The 24,278-nt window shown below is 34.1% G+C and overlaps 2 protein-coding genes across 2 annotated transcripts in view; both read left to right on the forward strand.

Moving 5' to 3' along the window:
- The first annotated feature begins 4,214 nt into the window (after positions 1-4,214).
- LOC120773811 (flexible cuticle protein 12-like) lies at positions 4,215-7,664 on the forward strand. The gene is made up of 2 exons (XM_040102918.1): positions 4,215-4,351; positions 7,457-7,664. Exons 1-2 carry the CDS (start codon positions 4,215-4,217, stop codon positions 7,662-7,664), a joined length of 345 nt encoding a protein of 114 aa, XP_039958852.1.
- Positions 7,665-18,923: 11,259 nt separating this feature from the next.
- The window catches only part of LOC120773977, a 53,916-nt gene continuing 48,561 nt past the window's right edge, over positions 18,924-24,278 (forward strand). The window contains exon 1 of the mRNA XM_040103226.1: positions 18,924-21,630. The gene's annotated coding sequence lies outside the window, so the exon portion shown is untranslated. The remainder of the gene's footprint in view (positions 21,631-24,278) is intronic.

Raw genomic sequence — 24,278 nt, forward strand, 5'->3', positions numbered from 1 at the left:
AAGAATGCTACGCAAGCCACCAATGAAATTTGTGAAGTTTACGGAGACGATGACATATCAGTTCGTCTAGCCCAACAATGATTCGCTCGCTTCCCTTCTGGAAATTTCGATTTACACTGATTAAAGTTTTATACTGATGGAATAATATTTCTAGCGGAAAAATGGCAAAAAGTGCTAGAAAAAAAATATACATATTTGTATAAATTAAAAAAGAAAAATAAGTTTAAGTTTGATTAGAAATGCGAAAGTACTTTTTCGACTCACCAATATGTTTTGGTGGTGGCAAAACTTTATTTTAAAAATCTTGTGAAAGAATTCAACATTCCTTGTTCGACAAAATCTCACATACTGGCCTAGCGATCCTCGAAAAAGACCAGTGCTGCTGGATTTTGTCGTGTATAAAGGCATATCACAACATCAACTTCACATTAAGGAGAGCTTTGACTTAAACTTTGATCACTCGCCAATAAGAGTAACGTTTGGGACTACTGTGTCGAGTACGGAAAAACCATACAAAACTAATACACAAAATACTGATACAGCAGCATTCCGAAATCGAGCTAGTTTGAATATACTACTCGTAAATACTAGCCATGATATTTACTAAGCAGTTGAAAAGCTTATAATTGCTATCCATTAAGCGGGATTTCTTTTCACTGCACAATCAAGTGCTCATGAATTCAAAAAAATTTAACTTTCCATTGAATTAAGACGGCTGATCAGCGAAGAGAAGAGAATACTCAAGAAAAAGTGGCGAAAGTAGTTCGAAGTCCTCTTAACAAACGAATTTTAAACAAGATAATTAACGATTTGAAGTGCAAATTGCGGAAAGTAAAATACCAAGAAACAGCAGAATATCTAAGAAATCTGTGGAAGGCAACCAAATATTTAAAGAGGCCTACCAGAAAAAACACAATTATTGAAAATAGTTATGGTGTCAGATGCAGAGATAATCAAGAGAAAGCCGAAGCATTTGCACTCCATTTGCATTCAGTTTTTCGACCGAACGTTATTCCTGATAATGAAAGCACTGCTGAAGTACAAAACTTTCTAGAACCGCTTTGACAAATGAGTTTGGAGAGAACATTTTTAACATCATTCTCTATCGCACTATGGAAGCTTTTTTGTTTTTATTTTTAAATCATCCTATTTTTTTTCTACGAGAACTGTGAAAAAAGTTCCGAAGTCGATAATTTTTGTTCAAACCGCCGCCATTTTTACAAATTAAAAAAAAAAACACAAAAAAAAGCTCCCATAGCGCGATAGCGACTTTTTTACAGATTAATAATCTTTTTGAAATTTTTGCTTTATATCAAAATTACGACCGCAATCTTGGACATCGTACAGGACCATTTTTACCTGTCATTTAACTATTATACACCCAATAAATAAACATTAAATCCTCATACATACCTCACTCACATTAAATCGTATTCGTCATTAAGGTATTTATTTAAAAAAAAATCTTCAAATCAGTGATTTTTCGGAGGGTTACACCCAGACGATTTCTTAAGCGCTAAGCCCCATATTTTGTCAGAACGCTTGCTCCCTTAATTTTACTAAAATATCGCACATTTTGACCAATCCAAACGGACTAAAGACAAGTGGGATGTCGAAAATCACTATATAAAGAATATTGGGGCAGAAAAAGCCTGTGCTGATTGCACAATTTTTTGACATTACTCAGGTGTACTCGAGAACACTATTTCACGCAAATTTATCAACATACACGGTATAAACTCGATTTTTCCAAAATTCTTTACTGACTTAAGCACTTAATAACCGTTTATTTATCCACATCAAGAAGAACTAAAACAAATTCAATATTAACCGTTCGTTCATTCGATAGACGTAAAGCTTTCTGAAAGGCTACTGAATGAATTGTTTAGTGTTGGACAACACGTTTTGAGCTTTTGTTGATTTCGTGCAAACCGGAAAGAGAGGAATTCGACACTGTTATTAGAAAGCCAAATTACTAATAGTACATACATACATATCCAGAGAATTTAAAGTGTAATTAAGAGAAAAAAGAGGAATAAAATCATAATTTCATAAATGAAAATATACAAAGAAACTAGAGAGAGGTTCCATAAAAAGCACCAACGCTTCATTCAAAATATCTACAACTGAAAAAGTTTTTTCACCTTTTCTGGTGCATCAAATAAAGCTAGACGTATTCCAACGGTATGTAATTATAAATTGTTCAAATGGGTAAGTCTACAAATTAATAAACTGGTAAATGGTTGCTTGACAAATTAAAAGCTAAAGCTACGCAAGATGGCGCAAAATTCATTAAGGTCGAAAACTTAAATAGCGAATTGCTCCAATAAAAGTTTAGATTATAAGTAATAAATATGTCCACCTCTTCCACAACTGTAACGGGTTTTACTGTTCAATGGATAAATGTGTACGTCAAATAAATTTTCTAAAATATATCTTCTAAAATAATAAACTACAAGTGAGTTTCCCACACCCATCGGATGCATTTTACTTTCCTGTCTTCAAATATGGTTATGACTTTTTATATATGGTATGTGTAGGTATATGTAAATATGAGATGTATAGTATATATATTAGAACAAGTTTTTTTCCCATAGCGTTGAATTTAACGTTTATGGCGTATTTCGTGAAATATTTATCACTTCTGTCGTATTTTCGAACATAACTGTTATATGGAGAGTGTTCGTATTGAAGAAAACAACAGCGATGAATCCACTTGGTTTCTCTGAAGTAGATTTACTAGTTCTGTTTGCAAAAAATAGTAAGACTTTTTAATTTAAATTTCGGCCGATAACCCATTCGCCAAAATATTTCCATGTCAAATGTCACATCAAAATAATCATTAGTCTTTAGTATACGCTAATCTTTCTGAAGTACATAAAGTTCATTTGGCGATTTTTACGATGAGTGAAAGTATTCAACAAATTTTTGTGCGGAATCAGATTTCTGATGCCGAAACGTTCAGAATGTTGCAAAAGGCCTTCGGCGATAATTGCTTGTGGCAAGCAAGTGTTTTTCATTGGTATAAAATATTGAAAGAGGGTCGAGAACGCGTTGACGACGAGCCATGGCCAGGAGGTCATCAACATGAACTGACGATCAACACGTCAATAAAATAAAGGAACTGGTAATAGATAATCGACGATTAACAGTCAGAGATCTTACTGGAAGTGTTGGAATATCGGAAGGATCACTGAAAACCATTTTGAAAGATCATTTAGACCTTATAAAAGTGAAAGCACGTTTGTTTCCAGAATCATTCAAGTTTTATGAAAACCAGCGGGGCGTTGACGTCTGTGAAACGATGTCTTCCGAATACCAGGATTATTACTGGCGGTGAGTGTTGAATCTATGCTTACGACCTGAAAACAAATGTTCCATCGGTCGAATATCGTGGAAAAGATGAGCCGAAACCGAAAAAACCTCATCAAAGTTATGTTGGCAGTTTTATTCGATTATCGACGTGTGGTGCGCTGGTGGTGGACACAAATTGTCAAAGCAGCACTTCTCTGCTTTTATGATCTTTTTTGATACTAGCCGCCTCAATACATTTTGGTCAAGCGCAAAGCACATTATCGATATGCTTCGGTCTATTTAATCCATACTTAGGAGTTTTTAATTAATTCTTAGGAGTTCTGGTCATAACAAGGACTCAGAATTTCCGGTTGTTCAAGTTGGATCATTCATGACTTCACGAATTATAAGCCGAATACCTAACATTGACCCACATTAAAAGAGTAAATATATGTAGCGTGTACACATGTACAAACAATATATACATATGTATACAAAATATCTATCTCGTTATGAACATAACTGCATTAAAATATAATTAATTGGCCAACTTGTTTTCAAATCTCAGATTGTTTCCAAATTCATTTTATGCATTCTTTTACCTAACAACTGGCGTTTTCTGATGCTAATTTAGCTCTCATCTCTTTCATACCACATTTTTTCTCAACTCGTGGCGTTAAAATGGCAAACTGTGTATTTATACAAGTTTTTCGGGCACTCTATTAGGTTACTTAAATATACCGATTGCGATTTTATTTCTTATTTTCTGCGCTTTAATTTATGCATATAAAAAGCAAACAGCATAAGAAAAAATAGTGCATTAGTTAGAAACCGCAAAAGAGAACACTACGAGCTCGGACTTAACGGATGTTTTGTATAAATTTCAATAGAAACAGAAATATACAATAACAAAATATAAAATGAAGTTTGCATTAAGTGTCCTGACGATCTGTGGATTAATTGCTCTCGGCTGTGCAGCACCGCTTGACGACTCGGCGAATGCACGACTGTTGCGTTACGATTTTGACAATATCGGAGTAGATGGTTATGATTTTAGGTAACAAAGTAAAAACAGAAAATACACTACACAGAAAAAGTGAATCAAATGCAATCGGCAATGCAACGAGTAGTGAATCTCGGATGAACACGAAACAAAAGGCAAAAAAAATATACAAAAATTATTTCAATATTCAGCAATGATAATCAGATGTGTCGGATCAAATTTATTTCCTCAGTTGTTTTTTAACGATACAGCAGAGTGCTGGTTAAGACAGATAAGGCAAGAGATCAAAAATTCGAAGCTGTGACTTCATGGTGCTAAAAAATGCTGTTCTATTCGCCGGGAACTTGTTTAAGGGGGTGTAAGGTTAATTCGTGCAAATACGCATATTTTGTGATTTTTTATGATAACACAGTTAAAATCTCTTTATTAAAATCAACGGTATATTAAATTATAATTTTCGAAGAAAAAAAATTTTCACGATGCTATAATTAAATGATGATTAAATATTTTTCGAACACTTTGAAGAAAAAAAAGCGATTTGAAAATAAATCGGAAAATTTGTTATTGTGAAAGAAAAATTATTATTAACCTATATGGAAATTTCTCCGGGTTTCACTCGTGAATTATGTGTTGAAATAGTGTTCAAAGTTTCAAAAGGCTCGGTGCAATAGTTTTAAACGCATACAGCTCACGGACTTTGAAAATGTTAGTTGTGCGGAAGATGGGTTTGAACGTAGAAGCAGTTTTGGAGTCAACAAGATAAAATGCTTGTAAAATTCTTCTTGGTAATTTACCAGCCTTGCTCCAATTGACTTGAATTTTTACATAAGATTCTTAAGATATTAAATTTTGCCAAAATATTTTCGAAATACTATTATATATTCAACGAAAATATTTAAAAAAAATTATAATCTTACTCCCCCCGTAAGTGTTATGCTATAACACACATTTGTACCGTGTTTGTGCAAATTTTCTGGTTATACTATTTCATATTGAAATAAATAATTTCACTTAAAAAAGTAGCAAAAGATTATGTTATGCAATGCTTGACTAATTAAACCAAACCCGTTCCCAATGTGTGAGAACGTTCCTAAACTTTCTCATACTTAAAGAAAGTAATAAATTTTTTTGCAAATACTTTGTTTCATTATAGAACTAGTTTTCAACTTTAAGCTGCATTTAAATATTCCTGGAACATTTTCAAGAATTGTTCAAAAAATGGTAAAAAAAAGATTTGTTCAATAAAATTTTAATAAGGAAATATAATGTGTTAAACGACATTTTTGGAGGTCAATGAGCCTTATAATAATAGATATAATTGAAGAGAATTAATCTCTTTTTAAGTAAGGGTAAAAACGTACTGACACTAGAACAAATTTTTGCAGTAATTCAATGAGTTCATCCTCCGGTATTTGTAGTGAAAATAACTTTTCTACATGTTGATCAAAGTGCTCCAATTTTTATCCACCTCACACTTAATGTGTGTGCCCATGGAATATAAAAAAATAAATCTCCTAGTCACAGAAATTTCAGGATCAGAAATCAATTACGAATTAACATACATATGTGTTCCCGACACAAATTTGCCAGTGTCGAATAATTTAGCTCAGATCTCTTTTCACCTTTACATAAAAGGGGGTGTAGGCCAGTACTCTTGTATATCCCCCCGATGTGATCTATTATCTAGCATCAGTGCTAGAGCATACTCTTCAGCCTGCTGAATGGCAATGAAGGCATAACATCAGGAGATGCCGAAACCAATTCCCCAATCGATTCCTACAAAGCGGCGGGGCCGATGGATTGCCGGTGGCGTAGAACTGATAAGATGCATGCATCGGCTTTTTTGTAGAATATGGTCGGACGAAAAGATTTCCGACGATTAGAATTTAAGTGTCCTTTGCCCAATCCACAAAAAGGCAGACCCCACAATCTGCGCGAACTACAGTGGGATAACTATTATTGGTTGGGTCTTATCAGGACGAAAATATTGTCTGACTTTGCTATTCCCGCAAAAACTAATACGGGTGTGTAAACTGTCGTTGAGCAAAACCAAAAGCTCTGTCAGGATCGGGATGGACCTCTCCGAGCCGTGCAATATCAAACGATGTTTCAGACAACACGCTTTTCCCTTTTGAGTGACTTCTTCAATCTACTCTTGAAGAAAATAACTCGAGCTGCACAACTAAATAGTGAAGGAACCATCTTCTATAAGAGTGTGCAGCTGCTGACGTACGCCGGATGATATTGATAGCACTGGCATCAACAACCACGCCGTTAGTTCTGCTTTCTTCAGACTGGACAAGGAAGCAAAGCAAATGGTTCTGGTGGTGAACGTTACTGTTGGCAGTCATAACTTCGAAGTCGTAGATGATTTCGTCTTTCTTAGAACCAGCACCAACACCAACAACAACGTTAACCTCGAAATCCAACGCAGAATATCTCTTGCCAAGTGCTACTTCGGACTAAGTAGGCAACTAAGAAGTAACTTAACGAAGAAAAACAAAACTCTATTATTCTCATCCTGCTATTTAATGCAGAGGCATGGACGATGACAACAAGATAAGTAAACGTTACGAGTTTTCAAGAGAAAGGTTCTGCGGAAGATTTATGGTCTTTTGCGAGTTGGCCAAGGCGAATATGGCATTCGATGGAACGATGACATAGTTCAGCAAATTAAAAGTCAGTGGCTACTCTGGCTAGGTCATGTGGTCCAAATGGACGAAAACACTCCAGCTCTGGCTAGCGCTGTTGTTAACTCGGCTACAACCGCGTAAGCAGTTTCTACGCCAGTAAAGCAGAAGAAGAAGACGTATTATTAACAGAAAAAGAAACAGTTTCATTAGGGTACCTCACATATCATCACCAGTATTTAAGGAATAAAGTCCACAGGATGTTTGAATATCTTGATTTTAGTTATATGGGGCCTAAGCCAAGTTTTCACAATATTTTAACCATTTTAAGAACAAAAGTACATTATTATTAGAAGATAACTCACATACCGATGTATGCGAAGAGCGGAAGGGGAGAAGGGTGGTTGAATATTTAAGGACTAAAACCGGTTTATCTCGATATCCGCCAAAAATACGAGTATAAATATATTATTACTATTAAAAAAAATAAATATAATAATATATAATATTTATTTTTTTATACTTTCAGTTTTGAAACTAGTGACGGTACCGAACGCAAGGAGAGTGCAGAACTTAAGGATTTTGGCGGAGATACTAAAGCGCTCATAGTAGACGGCTTTTCGACATGGATAGCACCCGATGGCCAAAAATACACACTGCATTATCTTGCTGATGAGACAGGCTTCCATCCATGGGGCGACCATTTGCCACAATTTAAGCCAAAATATAAATCTTAAACTAAAGATATTTTTCAATTTCTGTACACACTAATAATTTAAACTAACACTAAAATGTCAACTATGTCCACTATGAATTAATATAATAATAATAAACAACTTTACAGTATTAAGCGGAAAAACTCAATTTTGTAAAATATCTGATATAGACAGAAAAAATATCTTTTGCGGGAACGTAGCTTATAACAAAAAAAAAATTATATAATACTCACTAATCTGCAAGAGAATACAATTTTTACTCTCCCCCCTCTCTCTCTCTCACTTCTATTAGAAATCTAAAGTACAGGTTTTTATATCACAAGATCAGTGATAACCAGCGATCTTTGCATGATCGTGAATATACATACATGCCAATAGCTATGCAAAAAGCATTTAAAAATGCTTTTGAGCAGATTTTTGAATTTTTATTTCCGAATAAATAAATGCAAAAAATGTTGTTGCGGAAGATCCAATAATCATTTTGCAAATTCTGTTTGGCGTATATCCTTTTTTAGCAAGGCCTTAATCGCCAAGTTGCTTAGCCATTAAAACTTTAAATTAACGTTTATGACTTAATGTTGTTCAAATTTTAATGACAAAAACTGGTGTTTTTGCATAATTAAATCAAAGCATTCTGGATTACTGCAGCCAGTCCATACAAACCATTTGTTAACATATAAATTGCACACGAGCATTATTAAGTGTAGTTGAGTATGTATGCATATTTGGATGCCGCAAACGAGTTGTTAGTTGAATGACTTCAAAAACGGTTGCGTAGTTTTATTGGGCCAATTATTATGGAGACGAAAATTTCGCACATCTTATTGCTATAGTGCATCAAAACAAACGATATTATTTAAGTTGAAAAACTAGTTGTGGAAATGAGATTTCGCTGAACGAAAATGTGCAATAAGGAAGTAGTTATTCATACCAAAGATATGAATCCTAAAATTATAATTGTAGAGAATGGAATTTGTTATTTATATTCACCACATAATTTGGAGTGATTTGAAGGTTTTTTATTGTAGTTTAAGGAAAACATGATCATTCAGAATTTTTTTATATAAAACTGTTCATTATTTTACTATATCAAGCGTTTCCGATACAGTGCGTTCAAAAATAACGTTATTTCTTTCTGTGATCAAATCTCGGAAAACTCATTTGATTTTTTCGAAAATTAATTAAAATTATTAATTAATTTGATTCCGCGCGCATTTCGGTCCGTTAACGGGTTTTTCAATAGGGACACTACAAAAGTAGTAGAACCGAAATTATTAAAATTTACTGGCGAAATTCGGAGTCAGTTGCCTCTACTTTAAGAGCGTCCAATTTATGGTCTCCATAATCGTCCTGTCAGATTAACAATGGAGCGTTCAGTAGAAAAATCCACAAGCATAGTACAAAATGTTCCCGTCGAAAACATTGCTGCCGCTAGCACATCAGTTGAGGAAGACCTAATTCAGTCTCTCACTCGTCGTTCTCAAGCGTGGGGCACCTTTGTGACGACGTTGTGGCGAAGTTTGCGAAAAGATTTTGGCCTACATCCTTAAAAGACTAAATTGACGCAATAACTGATGACTACCAGAATCGTCGTATGTAACTGAATTGAGCTGAGCAACAACTTGAAAATGATCCGGATTTTCATCGAAAAATCATCTTCAGCGATGACCCTCATTTCTGGCTGAATGGCTTCATCAAAAAGTAAAATATGCGCCATTGGTTAAGCAGCAATCCACACGTACTCCATGAGTCACCATTGCATCCTGAAAAAAATACGGTTTGGAGCGGTTTATGGGTCGGCGACGTCATTGAACCGTACTTCTTCCCCGTGATGATCAAGACCGACACGTTACCGCTCAATGATAACTGAATATTTTTGGACCGAATTGGATGATATGGACTTGGTTAATATGTAGTTCCAACAGGATGGCGCCACAAGCCACACAGCGAATGTCACAAACGATTTATTGAAAACCAAGTTTGGTAAACGTGTTGTCTCACGAAATGGCTCAGTCAATTGGCCTGTGGGCCTAGTCAGCCCCGATTGATGAACTTCGTACGAATATCGAACGTAGAATTGCAGCAGTATCGGCCGATTTATGCTTGAAAACCGTCGAAAATTGGATTCAGCGTCTGGACTTCAGCAAGCGTGCCCGTGGTGGCCATGCGAAAGAAATCGAGAGTCATATATAATGGCAACGAATGTACTTTCACAGGAATAAAAAATGTCATTGATATCCCAAACCATTTGCAAACTTATTGAAAAAGCCGTTGTTTCTGATCTTCTTAGTGCGTCAGGTAGTACCATAAAAAAAGTAAAATGAGTGCAGAGTATAAGAAACATTTTGAAGCAAGCTTTCTAACAACTCGTCCCAAAGGACCCAAATGTACTATTAAAAAAATTGAAAAAATTTTAAATGCGAGTTATACATTTGTGAAGAGGTGGTCTGACCATTATGGAGAAACCAGAAACGTAGCAGAGGACAACATCTACCGTTATTTGAGCAATGTGATATTTTCAGATAATCAACTTTTCTATTTCTCAATCTCTTGCGACATGTTTGGTTAAGAAAATCCTGAGCATCTTACTGAAGTCAGCTGAAATGTCTTACGCAAAAAATAACCATGATTGGATAATAACTACATACAAGAAAACCATGATCCGAAACATAGAACTAGACTCGGTACTCAATGGAAGCAAGAAAATCATATTGTTACTTTAAATTAGTCATCACAGGCACCAGAGGTCAATCTAATAGCGAATGTTTGGCCTTTCATATACGGAAAATTTAGTTTTAAGTTATAAAGTAAATATGGCAGGCTATAATAAACAACCCGTGAGATTGAAGCAAGTTTTGAATAAACATCAGCTATAACAAAACAATATTTTTTCTATATTCACAACATCTTTCCTAATAAGCGCTACACTACACCGACCCACCTTCACTTTGGAAACGAAAACGTTATTTTTTGAACGCAATGTATAAATTTTATAGTGTCTTCGACGTTTCCTTCTGGGCATTTCACAAGACAACATGCATAAAATTTAGCTTTACTGCAACCATTTTAATTTGATGGTTCAACTTCGTCCTGATGATGAGGAATATCTCTTCAAATACACATTGAAATTTAATTGTAATAATATTTGTTTGGAAGATTGATATTTGTTTGTGAATTATTTTTATAGCACAATTTTAAATTCCATATGAACACAAATCAAGCGCTAATCACATATTCGAACAAGACTTTGCACAAATAGTGAGTTTTTGAATTGACTTTATACAACGTATATCAGTCAATGTGGGAGTTATTTTAATGAAATTGAGAGAGCATAAATAACAACAATGTATCGTTGTATTCGTAATGGATAAAATTGGGTGAAAACTAGCCCTATATGGATGTATTTCCCAGACTCTGGTCCTGGCAAATTTCAAGAGTATCTAAATATTCGATTACACCCAAACTTAGCCCTTCCTTACTTGTTTTTAAATTACTTATTATCATGAGTCATCTGAGTTGTTAAAGAGTGAATAAACTAATATTCAATTTGAACTTATAAAATAGATTTTATGGCACTGCGCTTGTTGTCGGAAGCGATGGCCTCACGAATGCAATTGTTAAAAAATGCCATATTTGAAAAACTAGTCCACAACTCACAGTATAGAATATTCCTTTTGTTGTACGCAACACCAAGTGAGGAAACTGGTGTGGTTTGCTCTCCTCTCAAGTTTTGTTTAGCATGATTAATAACTCAGCTAATAATTGAAATATGCGTAAACATCACTTCAAAGACTTGTTTTGCTGGACTCATTATTTTTTAAGCACACGTCAAGGATGGACACCTGCCATATTTGACAGTTTCTTCATCGATAAAGGCAAACGCAAGCCAAGCGGCTAGGAGTGTTTATAACTTAACTGTTTAACTGTGATACTATAACAGAAAGAGATGTGGAATTTTGGTTTCAAATCCGATCATTTTGATGTCAAAGGAAGACCGATTGTGGAAAATATCGATGAAATAATGTACCTTTAAACAGAGCTGAATACAAAGGAAGCACGGTCTATGGGTTTTACACGATTTAACAAAAAACCGACGTAAGGAGGGAATTTCCATTTTCGAATCGCTGCTGAACTGAAACAAAATCGAACGGATCGCGCCAAACTTTAAATTTCAAAGGATGTGGACAGCTTTGGCCAATAGAAGAGAAATTGTGATTCGTCGAAAACTCAAAATTTTGGTTGGAAGGTTCCTGTGCATTCACAAATTATAGCCAAGTGATTACTACCTGTTCCATCCTAAGGCGAATAATTTTGCTGTAAAAAATTCACCTCAAGAAAAGCTTGTGAAAATCAATGGTGTCCGTTTTTTTACCATTATGAACGGGGCTTTCTATGAGAGCAGCATAAATTATTTCCAAAATGGCAACGGGCTTCGAACAAAACAGTGCACATCTCACTTAAATCGGATAATTTTAACTATGCTCAAAAAAATTAAATTTAACGCACAAATAATAAATTTATTTTTAATATATAGCACTTAATATAATATACTCATATTTGTTTACCAAATTTTGGGAAATCGGCCATGCATCTAAGTTTATTTAGAATTTCCTTCGACGGTGTGAATAGTTTGACAAGATATAGATTTCAACAAGTAAGAAAGAGGGTATAACCGAACATACTTACATACGTAGTAAGGAAGAGCTAAGTTCGGATATAACTGAAGATTTCATACTCTTGCAACTTGTAAGGATCAAAGCCAGAAAAGTACTTTCAGGAACATAAGGTCGGTGTGTTATATGGGATCTAGTGTGGATTTGGACGATGTACACGTCATATAGTCACCCAGAAGTTCAGAAATCTTTGTATTAGGTATATGGGGGACCCGATTCAACAGATTTGTAGCACACAGACATACTACTATTAGGAAAGGATTCTCTCCGAATTTCAATTATAAATCTGACATTTGTTCCTTTTATACAGTGTCGGTAGGAGTTCTTATAATATTTGGGCTCAGCGAATTTGGTCTTTGTAGCTTTAGAGGTTTAGGAGACATATCATCGTCACCTAAAATGCAAAATAACGTATCATCAAAAAAATCGAAATTGAGTATCCTATTGATTACGTTTCACTACTTCAAATAACATACATAATATTACATATGTCCAACATTTTCAAGTTCTGCCCTCATATATGAACCATTTTTAATTATTAGAGGGCGAGACCAAACCCACTTTATAAAATATTTCTACCCACAGGTGCTACCTGCTACTGCAATCCCCTATGCGAAATTAGAGCTTTAGTATATCTTAAGGCGTTTCAGAGTGCTTGGAAGTGCAAGGACAAACTTCGTAGTGTTTTTCTCAAAATGGTGTCTTCAAAGCCGGTGACCAACATTACTCGGAAGCGGTTAAACCGATTAGTATCAAATTTTAACACGAGCTACTTAAATATATTGTTTAGCAATTAAATAAAATTTTTTTCTGACCGATAAATATTTTTTTATAAACAATTTGCCAATAATTTTGGTCAAAAATTTATTTTTTTTTAGAAACCACCATTTTGTAAAAAAATGTATTTTGCTTTACTAGATTTAACATTCCTTTAACGAAATCGATTCGGTTTTTTTAATTTTAAAGAATCCAGTTCAGAGATATAGTGGTCACCGCAAAACGTATCTTTTGAGAGGTGCTTCCAGAGATCAGCTGTAGTTCCTTTCCAAATAAATCGTTTTACTAATACTAAGTCTTATAATATAGTCAAGAGATACCATAATATGTGTACAAAATTTTGAATCAAAAGATTTAAAAGTTTTTCGCTTTTTTCAGCTTTTTAACTGTAACCCCTTAATTCACGGTTAATGGCGTCAACGAAGCTATTAAACTCTGTAGCAACATGCTGCAAGAGTATAAATCTGTAGCAACATGTTGCAAGAGTATAAAAACAGCTTTCAGAATTTCTTTGAATCTTTCAAAGCGCAGTTTACGCACAAGAATAAATTCTTTTCAAAAACAATATTTTGACAAAAACAAATCAGCTGATTCACCCTATTGCGATAGTTGTCGATTGTTTCACACGGATCGTGTGGATTGGCTGAATAAAGCTTTACAAGAATAATTCTAGACTTCACTGACGATTATTTTACGAGAAAACTCGATTCTCGAGTAGAATCCGAATCGAGTTTACCATCCCAACTGGCAGCCATCGCGTGCACATATAATAACCTCCGCCGAATAACTACCACAAAAAAACGATTTTTTTTCCATGTAATTTATATGGAAAACAGAAAATTTGAAAGAGGCACCTCTTAATATTAATATTAAGAGCTCATCTTTTGAGTGACTTTTTTTTTACACATTTCGAAAGTTTTGAGCCTGTTTTTCAGTTGAAAAAAAAGGTTGCCTCAAAATGGCACTCCCTAATGACCACCATATTAAGCGGATTAGTATTCAGAACAGATTTAAAACATCTAAAGACATCAGAAGCGAAGTTCAGGAATTAAATGGAACCGAGATCAGTACGCGAACAGTACGACGGCGCCTCCAAGAAGCCAGACTAACTGCCTGTCGACCTGCCAAAATCCACTATTGGCGGTAAAAATGCGACAAAAACTCCTCCAATGGGCGAAACTGCACAAAACCTGGACCAAGAAAGATTGAAGAGAAGTCATATTTTCAGATGAGTCCAAAATTAATATCTTACTGGAAAACCTGGTCCCTTCAATTGAAGATCACTTTTCCTATATGGACAACATAATTTTTCAGGATGGATGATTTCAGGATCTGCGCCATGCCATCGAGCCAAATCGGTAAGTAACATTTTTTTATATTGCATATCCTTATTAATATTTCATTTTTATAAAGACATGGTTAATACACATACACAAAATTGGGTGTTTTATCAATTGACTGGCCTGGGAACAGTCCTGATATAAACCCCATAGAAAACCTTTGGAACATCATGAAAGCGCGGATAACCAAGAAGAGACTTGGACATTGCCAGACCTTGGCCGAATAATTGAAGAGATTTGTTATAACGGTATACCGGCATAAATTTTACAGTCGTTAGTTGAACGAACGAATAAAAACCGTGATAAAAAACAAATGAGGCGCCATGAAATATTGAATGAAGACATTTTGATGTCTCCATTATTATTACTAAGTTATTTAAAAAAAAATCGAGTTTTTATTGTATCGCGTTTAGTTTTGAGTACATTTTTTATAAGTATCTTAGTAGCAATTAAAATATCGGAAATATTTTGTTTCGGCTTCTAATAAAAAGTATAAATATTTATTTTGAATTGAATTATTTATTTTTGTTTCGAATACTTAAATGAATCAAGTTTCATGAAATTTTTTTTATAAAAGTCCAAATAAAATCAAATAATCACACATTTCTAAGGTGCCCTCTTTTTTTTTGTCCGCTACTGTATTTTAGATGGTGCAATCTCCAGACATATATATGTTTGTCTGCAGTTATGCTTGAAAACATGAGATCAGTTAAAAATATTATAGTTTCCATTAAGCTTATCTACGAAACGACGAGAGAAGTAGAGAGAGAGAGAGAGTACGGAAAATTTCAACATATTTAAGACATACATACATATAAGAAATTATAGCCCTGACAGACGACAGCGCTAATTTGCATTAGCGGGCTTAATTTACATTTACTTCCGCATTTGGCCCGTGTTAATGCAAATTTGTAATATACAAGAATTTCGTGCATTTAGCTGAATTTACCAAATTTGTGTAAGCAACACTCGTTAAAAATGTCTGATTTTTGCTATTGTTTGACAGATGTCGCATCAGAGGTTAGCAGTTTTTATATTGCTACTTAAATTATGTGCAAGTGTATTAACAAACACAAATTTTAATATTTTTAGATGGCAGAAAGCAAACAACGCACAGTTTGCCATCCATTTCTCCAATATTCTTAACCTTTTCGCACACTTTTTTCGCATTACAATCAATTATTGCTTTTAATATCACTCTATTATCTTTTAACGAAGTTATTAATAAACGAATTTTTTCATTAAATTTATATTGATTTTCCAAAAATACCAAAATTTCCATTAATAATTTCTTTTATTTATTTTTATTTCACTTTTTTTTTAATAATTAAACAAATTTCACAATCAGCTGTCTAAATGCACAAGTCTGCCGTCTGTCACCATAAAATTTCAATGCGCATTAGCGTTGGTTAATGGGCATTAATTTTGCTCGTCTGTCAGGGCTATTAATGGGTGTTAATACTTAGATATACTAACTCAAGGATAGGCAAATTTTTAGCCCGCAAAGTTAGCGAAGTGCGAACGAGGGCTAGATGAGGGCATTTTTTTAAACATATTGCAGTTCGATTTAATGAAAATGCTTACATAAAAATATATGATTTGTGATATTTTTCAGTTTGGTTATTTTACCAAAATATACAAAGAATTGAGATTTTTTTTCTATAATTGTTTTATTAAATTTTATTAAGTTGTTCCAAATATGGTATTATCGGGAATATTGTACTTTTAGGAGTGTTCTGTTGATAGTAACGGTGCAATCTATGTTAGCTACGCGATTGCACTTCAAATGATTTTAGGTAACCACTCATTTTTCGATGGAGATTTCATTAAAGAATGCATTTTGGAAGCAGCTGGAACTTCAACCAAAGAACATCTTCAGAAATATTTATTATACTTTTTATCATTTGTCTACCATTTTATAAATTTATGGTAGTTATAAAGAAACTTAAAATTGTTAGACAATTTTACAATTGTTACCCATAGTGCAACTACTCATACATTTATATACGCGCGCTCACATTTTTAAACAAGGAGTGGTAAAATGCGTGCTCTCATTTCCCTCTTCATGTTTGCAAGAGATGATCACCTCATCTAGCCCTCAAAATGTGCACGCGTGCTCGAACGGCGCAAAATGCCACTGAGGGCTCATATGCCCACCTCTGTATTAACTCAATTACACCAAAAGTTTCCTTCAAGAAAGTTATTGTTTCCTTGGTTGTATGACATGTAGCGCCGTATACCTCAACATCCTTAAATTCAGATTTGAAGAAGTCATTTATCGACAATATAGCGTTCCCCATTGACAGTTTCAGCTTTGATAATAAAAAGGTCAAATTAGAACCAATGATTCCCTCTGCTCATAGAGCACAACAAACAGTGACTTTTTGAGGATATAACAGTAGCTTGAGAATTATCGGCACTCCAAATGCTACAGTTTTGTTTATTAACCTACCCATTCAAGCAAAATTTAGCTTCATCGTATAGTGGACACAGCGCGAGATGCGTCATTCAAAATGAATCATTATTCTGGTATTAAATTTGCACAGTTTCCAAATTTTGACTCAGAGCAATGTGGAGTTAAAGGAAGATTAAGAGAAAATTGGTAATATCTAACCTAATTAAGTAATCTTGTGAAAAAAAAGAAATCCGCCAGATCACTTAGTAAATTTTGTGTTTCCAATTTTCTGCCTTTTATCAAGAAGGCATCTAATGTTCGTTTAGAAGTTGTTGATAAGTGGATACAGCATGTGAACTCCTATCAAAATTTCGATAATTTTCAATAAGTTGGTCCAAAAGTAAAACTCCTTTTTAAAAGCACGACCGAAAGTTTTCTTGCTCTTCTTTGAAATCACTACTGTCAATATTCTTGTTTTCTTCTTCCTCTGCTATCTGCGTAAGCTCATTATGAGAAAGACTAGCCACTCTTTTTTGCACTATTTCTTCGACATCTTCCACATTTACTTTATTTAAACCGGTTTGTTTTGCTAATTCCACTATTTCATCTATACACATCGACAGAATGTCCAAAGTCTGCGCTCTTACTTAAATCAGGCCAAATGTTCTTCCATAATCTTTTTAAATATCCTTCTGTTAACTAGTTTCAAGAAAGGTTTATCTTTTATGCAGCATTTATGATATAGTTTTCCAAAATTCACTTATTGATTCCTTCTCAGCTAATTTTTTTTTAAACGTCTGCTATATGCAGACAGGACTTCAGTTGTCTGACAGTGAGCTCAAGGCTAGACAAGGAGTGCAAGACTTCACTAGCAGAATCTTACGGAATCGTCGGAAATTATAAAACCGATGAGCTTGCAAGAAAAGGCCCCAATACCCAAATTCCATCTAAATAGGAATAAGCAGGGATTCCGCTGCCTTCGTGCATTCAAGCACTGGATCTATGGGTTACGTGGGAGCTCAGCAAGCGTTGGCCAAAAACCAGTAGTTGTGGGCTTGTGAAAGGTCTATTGAACCGTTAACTCTTAGCAAGACTCACATCACCACAATTTCTTCTCCACTAACCACCTTTCGCCAAAATAAGGTTGAAGCATCTCGGCCATAATTTTTACGAACCCGACGAATTGTCTGGATTTGATATTCTCAATAAATTTTTGGCAGGCTCTAGGCATTTTGTCGAGATTTGATGGTTTTTTTCATTCATACCTAGGAAATTTGGGCATCACAACGGAGAAGCGTATTTAACTATTCAAGTGAAATTATATGTGGCCTCACGAGAAATCAACTTCTTTACCTCACCTAACCTGAGTAATTGTCATGACCCAAAGTTAGGTATATAAAGTACTATAAATGTGTACTCATTTGACCAAAATGCTCACAAAGCGTTATAGATATATTTGAAGAGAAATTGTGATTTTTAACTCTTTAGTAAGATGAAGTGGCATAAGTATGTATAGTCTACTTTTTAGTTAAATATAATCTATCTCTTTAACTATATCTCTTAAAAGTTTTAGTAACAACAATAATAAATTTTCACATTGGAAAAAAGCTTTTAAACTGTAAAATTGGTTTACAAGAAAACTTGTGTTCTCCATTTCCTTAATTAACAATTGGCAGTGTTTATTTCAATTAATTTTAAATTAAACATTATTTGCTTTTTCTGTTTAAAAAACTTTGAAAGCAAAGCACAAATTTAGCAGAAAGCTTAAAGCTGTAATTTTCACGACTTTCGCTAAAGTTTTGCTGTTAAAAAGCTTGGCAAGATCAACTTGTGATGTTGATATCACGTAATCACATCACAACAGCACAAAGTAGCTGTTTGCATGGTATTTATATCAACCGCAAGTCACAGCAACACACATACACACTTGCAAGCATGCATAGCTACAAACTCGTAATATAACATACGTGTGAATATGTGTGAGCATACAAACAAAGTGAGGCGCAAAAGCACGGCGCTATACAAAGCAGCAGCCCACAGAATAGTGTATCGCTTCAAATAGAATCGCCTCAGTTGGTATTCAGAGCTGTTTGAGAATTGTTGTGAAGATCGGTGAACGCGCAAATAAAAGGTCTACGAAAAAATTTCGTACCAAAGACAAATGAAAAGCAAACAATATATTAGTAGCCATAAGATCTAAATGAACGCACACAAAGTCGATAAATTCATAAGAGCTGGCTGAAGAAATGCTAAACAAACGCAAATAAAAGCATTTGATTCAATTTGTATGTATGTAGGTGTATGTATGTACTTACTACTATATGTATAGCATGTACATAATGTAAAGTTATTTATGTGAATGCGAATAAGACGACACTAAGAGGCGGTAAACGAAACAAAGTGTTCATTCGAAAGGCAAACGCCAGCAGACAGACGAGCAAGGAAATAAAAAAAAAAAAAAACAGTAAAAACTGTGGAAAGCTATCTTGCAGATGCGGCAATCGGGTTTAAGAACTGCTGCAGTTTTCTACTTTATTTTTGAATTTAAACGCGCTTGCGCTCGTTAATACCGGTATTTCGGCGTAAATGAGAGAAAATGTAAGCAAAAATAAATGGAAGAAAATATAAATAATACAAAATAAGTGTAATGCAATCGAAGTATGCAGATATTTCAACTGAAATTCGCAACTTATTAATACACAAGGCGGCATAAAGTAGGACGAAGCGCTGTTGAGCAGACGTATACGCCGGAACTTTCAACTTTAACTGCAAGTTTTTACACATAAAAAGTAAAGTAATCGTTTTGAAAAGTAAAGTAATTGTTACTAAAAGTAAAGTAATCGTTTTCAAAAGCAAAGTAATCGTTTTCAAAAGCAAAGTAATCATTATTGCACAGCAACTTTTGAAATTGGCTAACCGAAACACAAATTGAAGGTATCACTAGCAGCACGTGCTCTATGCATACATTATTTAAATTGCAAACGGTAAACACGAGTTTGACGCGAGTACACAAACGTATGACTAAAGGTCACGTGATTGCGGTTAATTATTGTTGCAAGTGAAAAGCAGCGCTCATTTAAGCAATTCACAGCCAATTTTCGATAGTGTGAATTTCGCATAGCATTTCACTTTCAATTTTTCTTTAATTGAAGAAGCGGCAATTTTCCAACGCAACCATATGTTGAACTACTGAGGGCAAAGCAAAAAAGCAAAAATCACGCAGCCTTTTAATTGAAAAAAATTCAAATAAAATAAAAGCAAGGAAAATAGAAAAATAGAAATAAGTGGGAGTAGACAGCAAAGTGCGCGCAGCAATAGTATTGAGTGATAGAAGGAAACAGACGAAAACAGCAATAACCGCAGCTACGAGAGACGGGTCTATTGGTGACTGTAGTGTAATGGTGAAACCGTTGTTGGTTTACTTTTATCAATACGTTTTTGACTGGCTGGATTATTGGCGATTTCAGTGCAGCGGCAATTGCAGTCGAAACAGCAACAACAACTACAGCAACAAATACAATTTGTGGCGATCATTTGCAAGGCAAGCAATTGCAATAAGAATACTACACGTCACACCGTAGCCGGGAGGCATATATGGACTCTGCATAAATTGCATTGCTAAATTTAAAGTGAAGAACGTCAGAAGCGCCAACATTCATAATAATTAAGAATTAAGCGAAACGAGCAATGACTACAACAACACAAGCCGCGGCTGAAGCTGACTGAGCAGCTTTTGTGAACGAACGCAGCTATATTTGCTTGCAAGAAGAATATTTTAAAGAAAACGCGCACAGTTAATGCATGAAAGCAAATTTCGAGAGCCAAATCGAGCAGAGCAAAAATAAGGTGCATTCAAAATACACACACACACACACACATAAACACTTAAACTTGCAAAGTGTAAAAATAGACACATTCCCGATAAGCGAAGACGAAATTAAAAAAATAATAATATATACATAATAATTAATGCAACTAAATAACTGAAAATTATATAAATATAATAAAGATAGCATAGCCAAAACTCACCAGCAACACTGAACATTTTAGCGGCGTTTTGAGTCCAAGAAAAAATTTATTTTTATTTGCATTTAATTTGCGTGCCTCAACTAAGCAACGTAGCACCGATAATCGCCTTGCACTCGTTTTTTCTGCTTCTTCTTCTTATCGTTGCACACAGCACACGTGCCAAAGGACATTAACCTGCAAAAGTCGACACAAAAAATAGGAAATAAAATTATTATTGAAAAGTAAATCGCGCAGCTTTCGCACGCAATTGCAGCAATTAGCAAAGAATTTGAAATTCTCGAACATTTTCAGCGAAAATTTAAAAAACAGAACAAACGAGTATTTTCAATTTGGTTGCGGAAATTTCACATTAAATATTTCGGTGTTTGATCTCGAAACCCGCGCAACTCGCACACTGACCTAGCCTAACGTGTACCAGCGCCTTCAAAAAACGGCAAACACACAGCAAATACAAGAAAAAATAGTGTCTTTGTAGCAAAAAATAAAAAAAAGAAATAAAAAAACAAAAAACAAACTTATCGAAATAACAAAGCATAAAAAAAACAAAACGTACCAAGTGGCACCAAATTTAGTAAGCAAAATTTGTTAGTAAAAATAAATACTGTGATTTTGGAAAAAAGTGTAACTTAAAAATTATTCAAAGTAAAACGTGATTGTTTTTATATAATCCAACGCATTTATAATAAAAAAAGACGACTTTTCTGATCGCGTGTAATATCGATACCTTTTCACTCACCACAAAAAGCAGAGCAAAGTTCCTAAACAACGATTAAGTGAGTAAATTATATCATAAGCATGTCTTTTTTATACCTTATAAGCTTTTTTTTATATAAATTAATATAAGTTCTACAAGTCAATGGATATCATATGTATGTAATATGTAGCAAAGAGTACTATTACGTTTGACAATGTTTGTAAAGTCGCTCATGAATTTATAAGTGGATTTTTTTTTTTACTTTTAGAAGCGTTATTTTTATAAAGTACAAAAAGCCATACAGAGCGGAAACATTTTTCTTATAAACTATGAAACTGTTCTAAGGTGACGTGTTATACAATGAAGTAATAACCTTTTTATATATTTAATATATGCAGAAACATATGTGCAGATGTATATTGAGATAAATTTGAAGATAATCCAACACTTTAAAACCCATTCAGCTCTATTCCTGAGCCTTACTAGTTACATATACTGCATTACCCCGCACCGGCATTCTTGCTTTCGCTGATGTTTTCAAATTTCTTGGCAAAGTAAAAAGCCTGAACAGGATATAAGTATTAAGTTTGCCACCATAAGGCAAATATTAATCAGCGAAAATCGATCTTTTTTCAAAATATTCTGCATCTCTATACACTTTTTTAAGCGTTTGAACCAATTTTCGAATCACTTTTGTCACTCTGATTGAGGTATCTCGCAAACATGCGTTTTGGCGATGTGTGAGAGATCGCATTGTTTTGGTGAGAGTGGTTCATTTTCAACAGTTTTCCCCCTTTCTTGAAAGACAAATGGTTATGTACCTTTTAGAATTAACATTTTAAGTTACTTTAAACAACACAAAAAACGCTCGTGTGTCAAAACGTTCTGAGCATGTATGACATCAAAAATGTCAAAATTTACATTAAAGTTGTGAGTTGCCAAATTGCAACACTAGGGTTGTCAAATCCCGAAATGTAATAGTTGGCTTTTTCTATGGAAAACTTTTTTATTTGACATATTATGCTCAGTAATCATTGAAGTAATTTTCGTAATGTCATCAAATACTGTGTAAAAAGCCTTCTCTGCACCACATGTTTTGAATAAAGTGAGACAACCTTTAGATGTGTACAACAGCTACTAAAGACTTTTCTTTATTATTGTTTAGTATTTCTCAAGTTAATGTTATGAAATTTCTTGAAATAAAAAGTTGGTATGTATGAAAGAAGGTAACGAAGGCTAAATGTGGGTACAACCGAACATTTCATACTCTTGCAAATCAAAGACCGGAGAATTCCTTCGGGTGCTGGCAACCGATTTTAACTATTTTTGTCAATACCACAATGTTTTGAGTGTTACATACTAAAAACAGGCTGCTGAGTTTCATAAAGTACTTCACATACAAGCACATATTGAGTAAACACCGGCTTATCGAAATTCCTGATATTAGTTATAAGGGGACTAGATCAAACTTTTTCAAGCCCAATTTTTTTTATTTTAGACACAAAGATACACTGCTACATATGAGTGAAACACGCCTCTCTCATTTTCATTGAGATAACCACATATTGACCGATCGAGGAGTTCGAAAATCTTTATATTAAGAATATGGGGGGCTCAGGAAAGTATTGATCCGATTCCACCCATTTGTGATACACAGAGCAACTATTATAAGGAAAAAATTCTCTCTGAATTTCAATTATATGTATATCCATACACTGACTTCAAAGGTCTTATTCGTACAAAGTTTTATTTCGCTATATTAATTTATTCTTGATTTATGTACTAGAAAGTGAAAGAATAAAATAGAATTTAAAATTGGAAATATAGTATATATATGTATATTAGGGTGGATCAAAAAAAAATTTTTTTTTTTCGTTTGGTACTATGAAAAATAGGTTCCTAGACACCTCTAAGAAAGCCTTTCCAAAAATCTATTCATATTAATTTTTTTTCATTGAGTTATAAAATTCATAAGAAATAAAAAATGTTTCCAAAAATAATCAAACTTTAACTGTTAATATCTTTTAAACGTTTGGGTTTACGAAAAAATCATAATAGACCTTTTTTGTAGAGCATTCAATTTCCTACAAAATCTAAGGAACAATATATTTTTTTAAGTAGTCGGAAGCGAGATATAAATTTTTCTATCTGATAATAAGAAAAAATAGAAAATTGTATGTTGGCGGACCTTCCCGTTACAAGTAAAAACTCATGTTTGGAGAGGCTTTCTTAGAGGTGTCTAGGAACCTATTTTTCCGAGTACCAAACGAAAAAAAAAAAATTTTTTTTTGAATCACTCTAATGTATATGGTTGCAATATGAAATAGGAATGCGAAATTGGAACTGATAGAAAAACATGTGTACCAGTTACATCAAGATATATTAATTTTTTACAAGCTTGCGCGAATGGACGTTCGGACGGCCAGATAGACAGTCTCCCGGATTTCAACTCGTCACTCTGATCATTTACATATGTATATCTATACAATCCTACATCTGTCTCGACTAGTTTCAGGTGATATATGTATATAAACGTTAGGTAAACAAAACTATAATTCTCTGCAGCAACATGTTGCAAGAGAAAAAATATAAAACTAATAAAAGAAAAAAACATGAATATCTAAAGAATACTATTCCCTCAGACACGAAATGCCTAACAAATTTCGAGGGCTACTTAGTAGTACTCAATGAATGAAGCAAGATCACACAAATACATTTTATGTGTAT

The sequence above is a fragment of the Bactrocera tryoni genome, chromosome 4 (assembly GCF_016617805.1).
Source record: "Bactrocera tryoni isolate S06 chromosome 4, CSIRO_BtryS06_freeze2, whole genome shotgun sequence".
In the NCBI taxonomy this organism is placed as follows: domain Eukaryota; kingdom Metazoa; phylum Arthropoda; class Insecta; order Diptera; family Tephritidae; genus Bactrocera; species Bactrocera tryoni.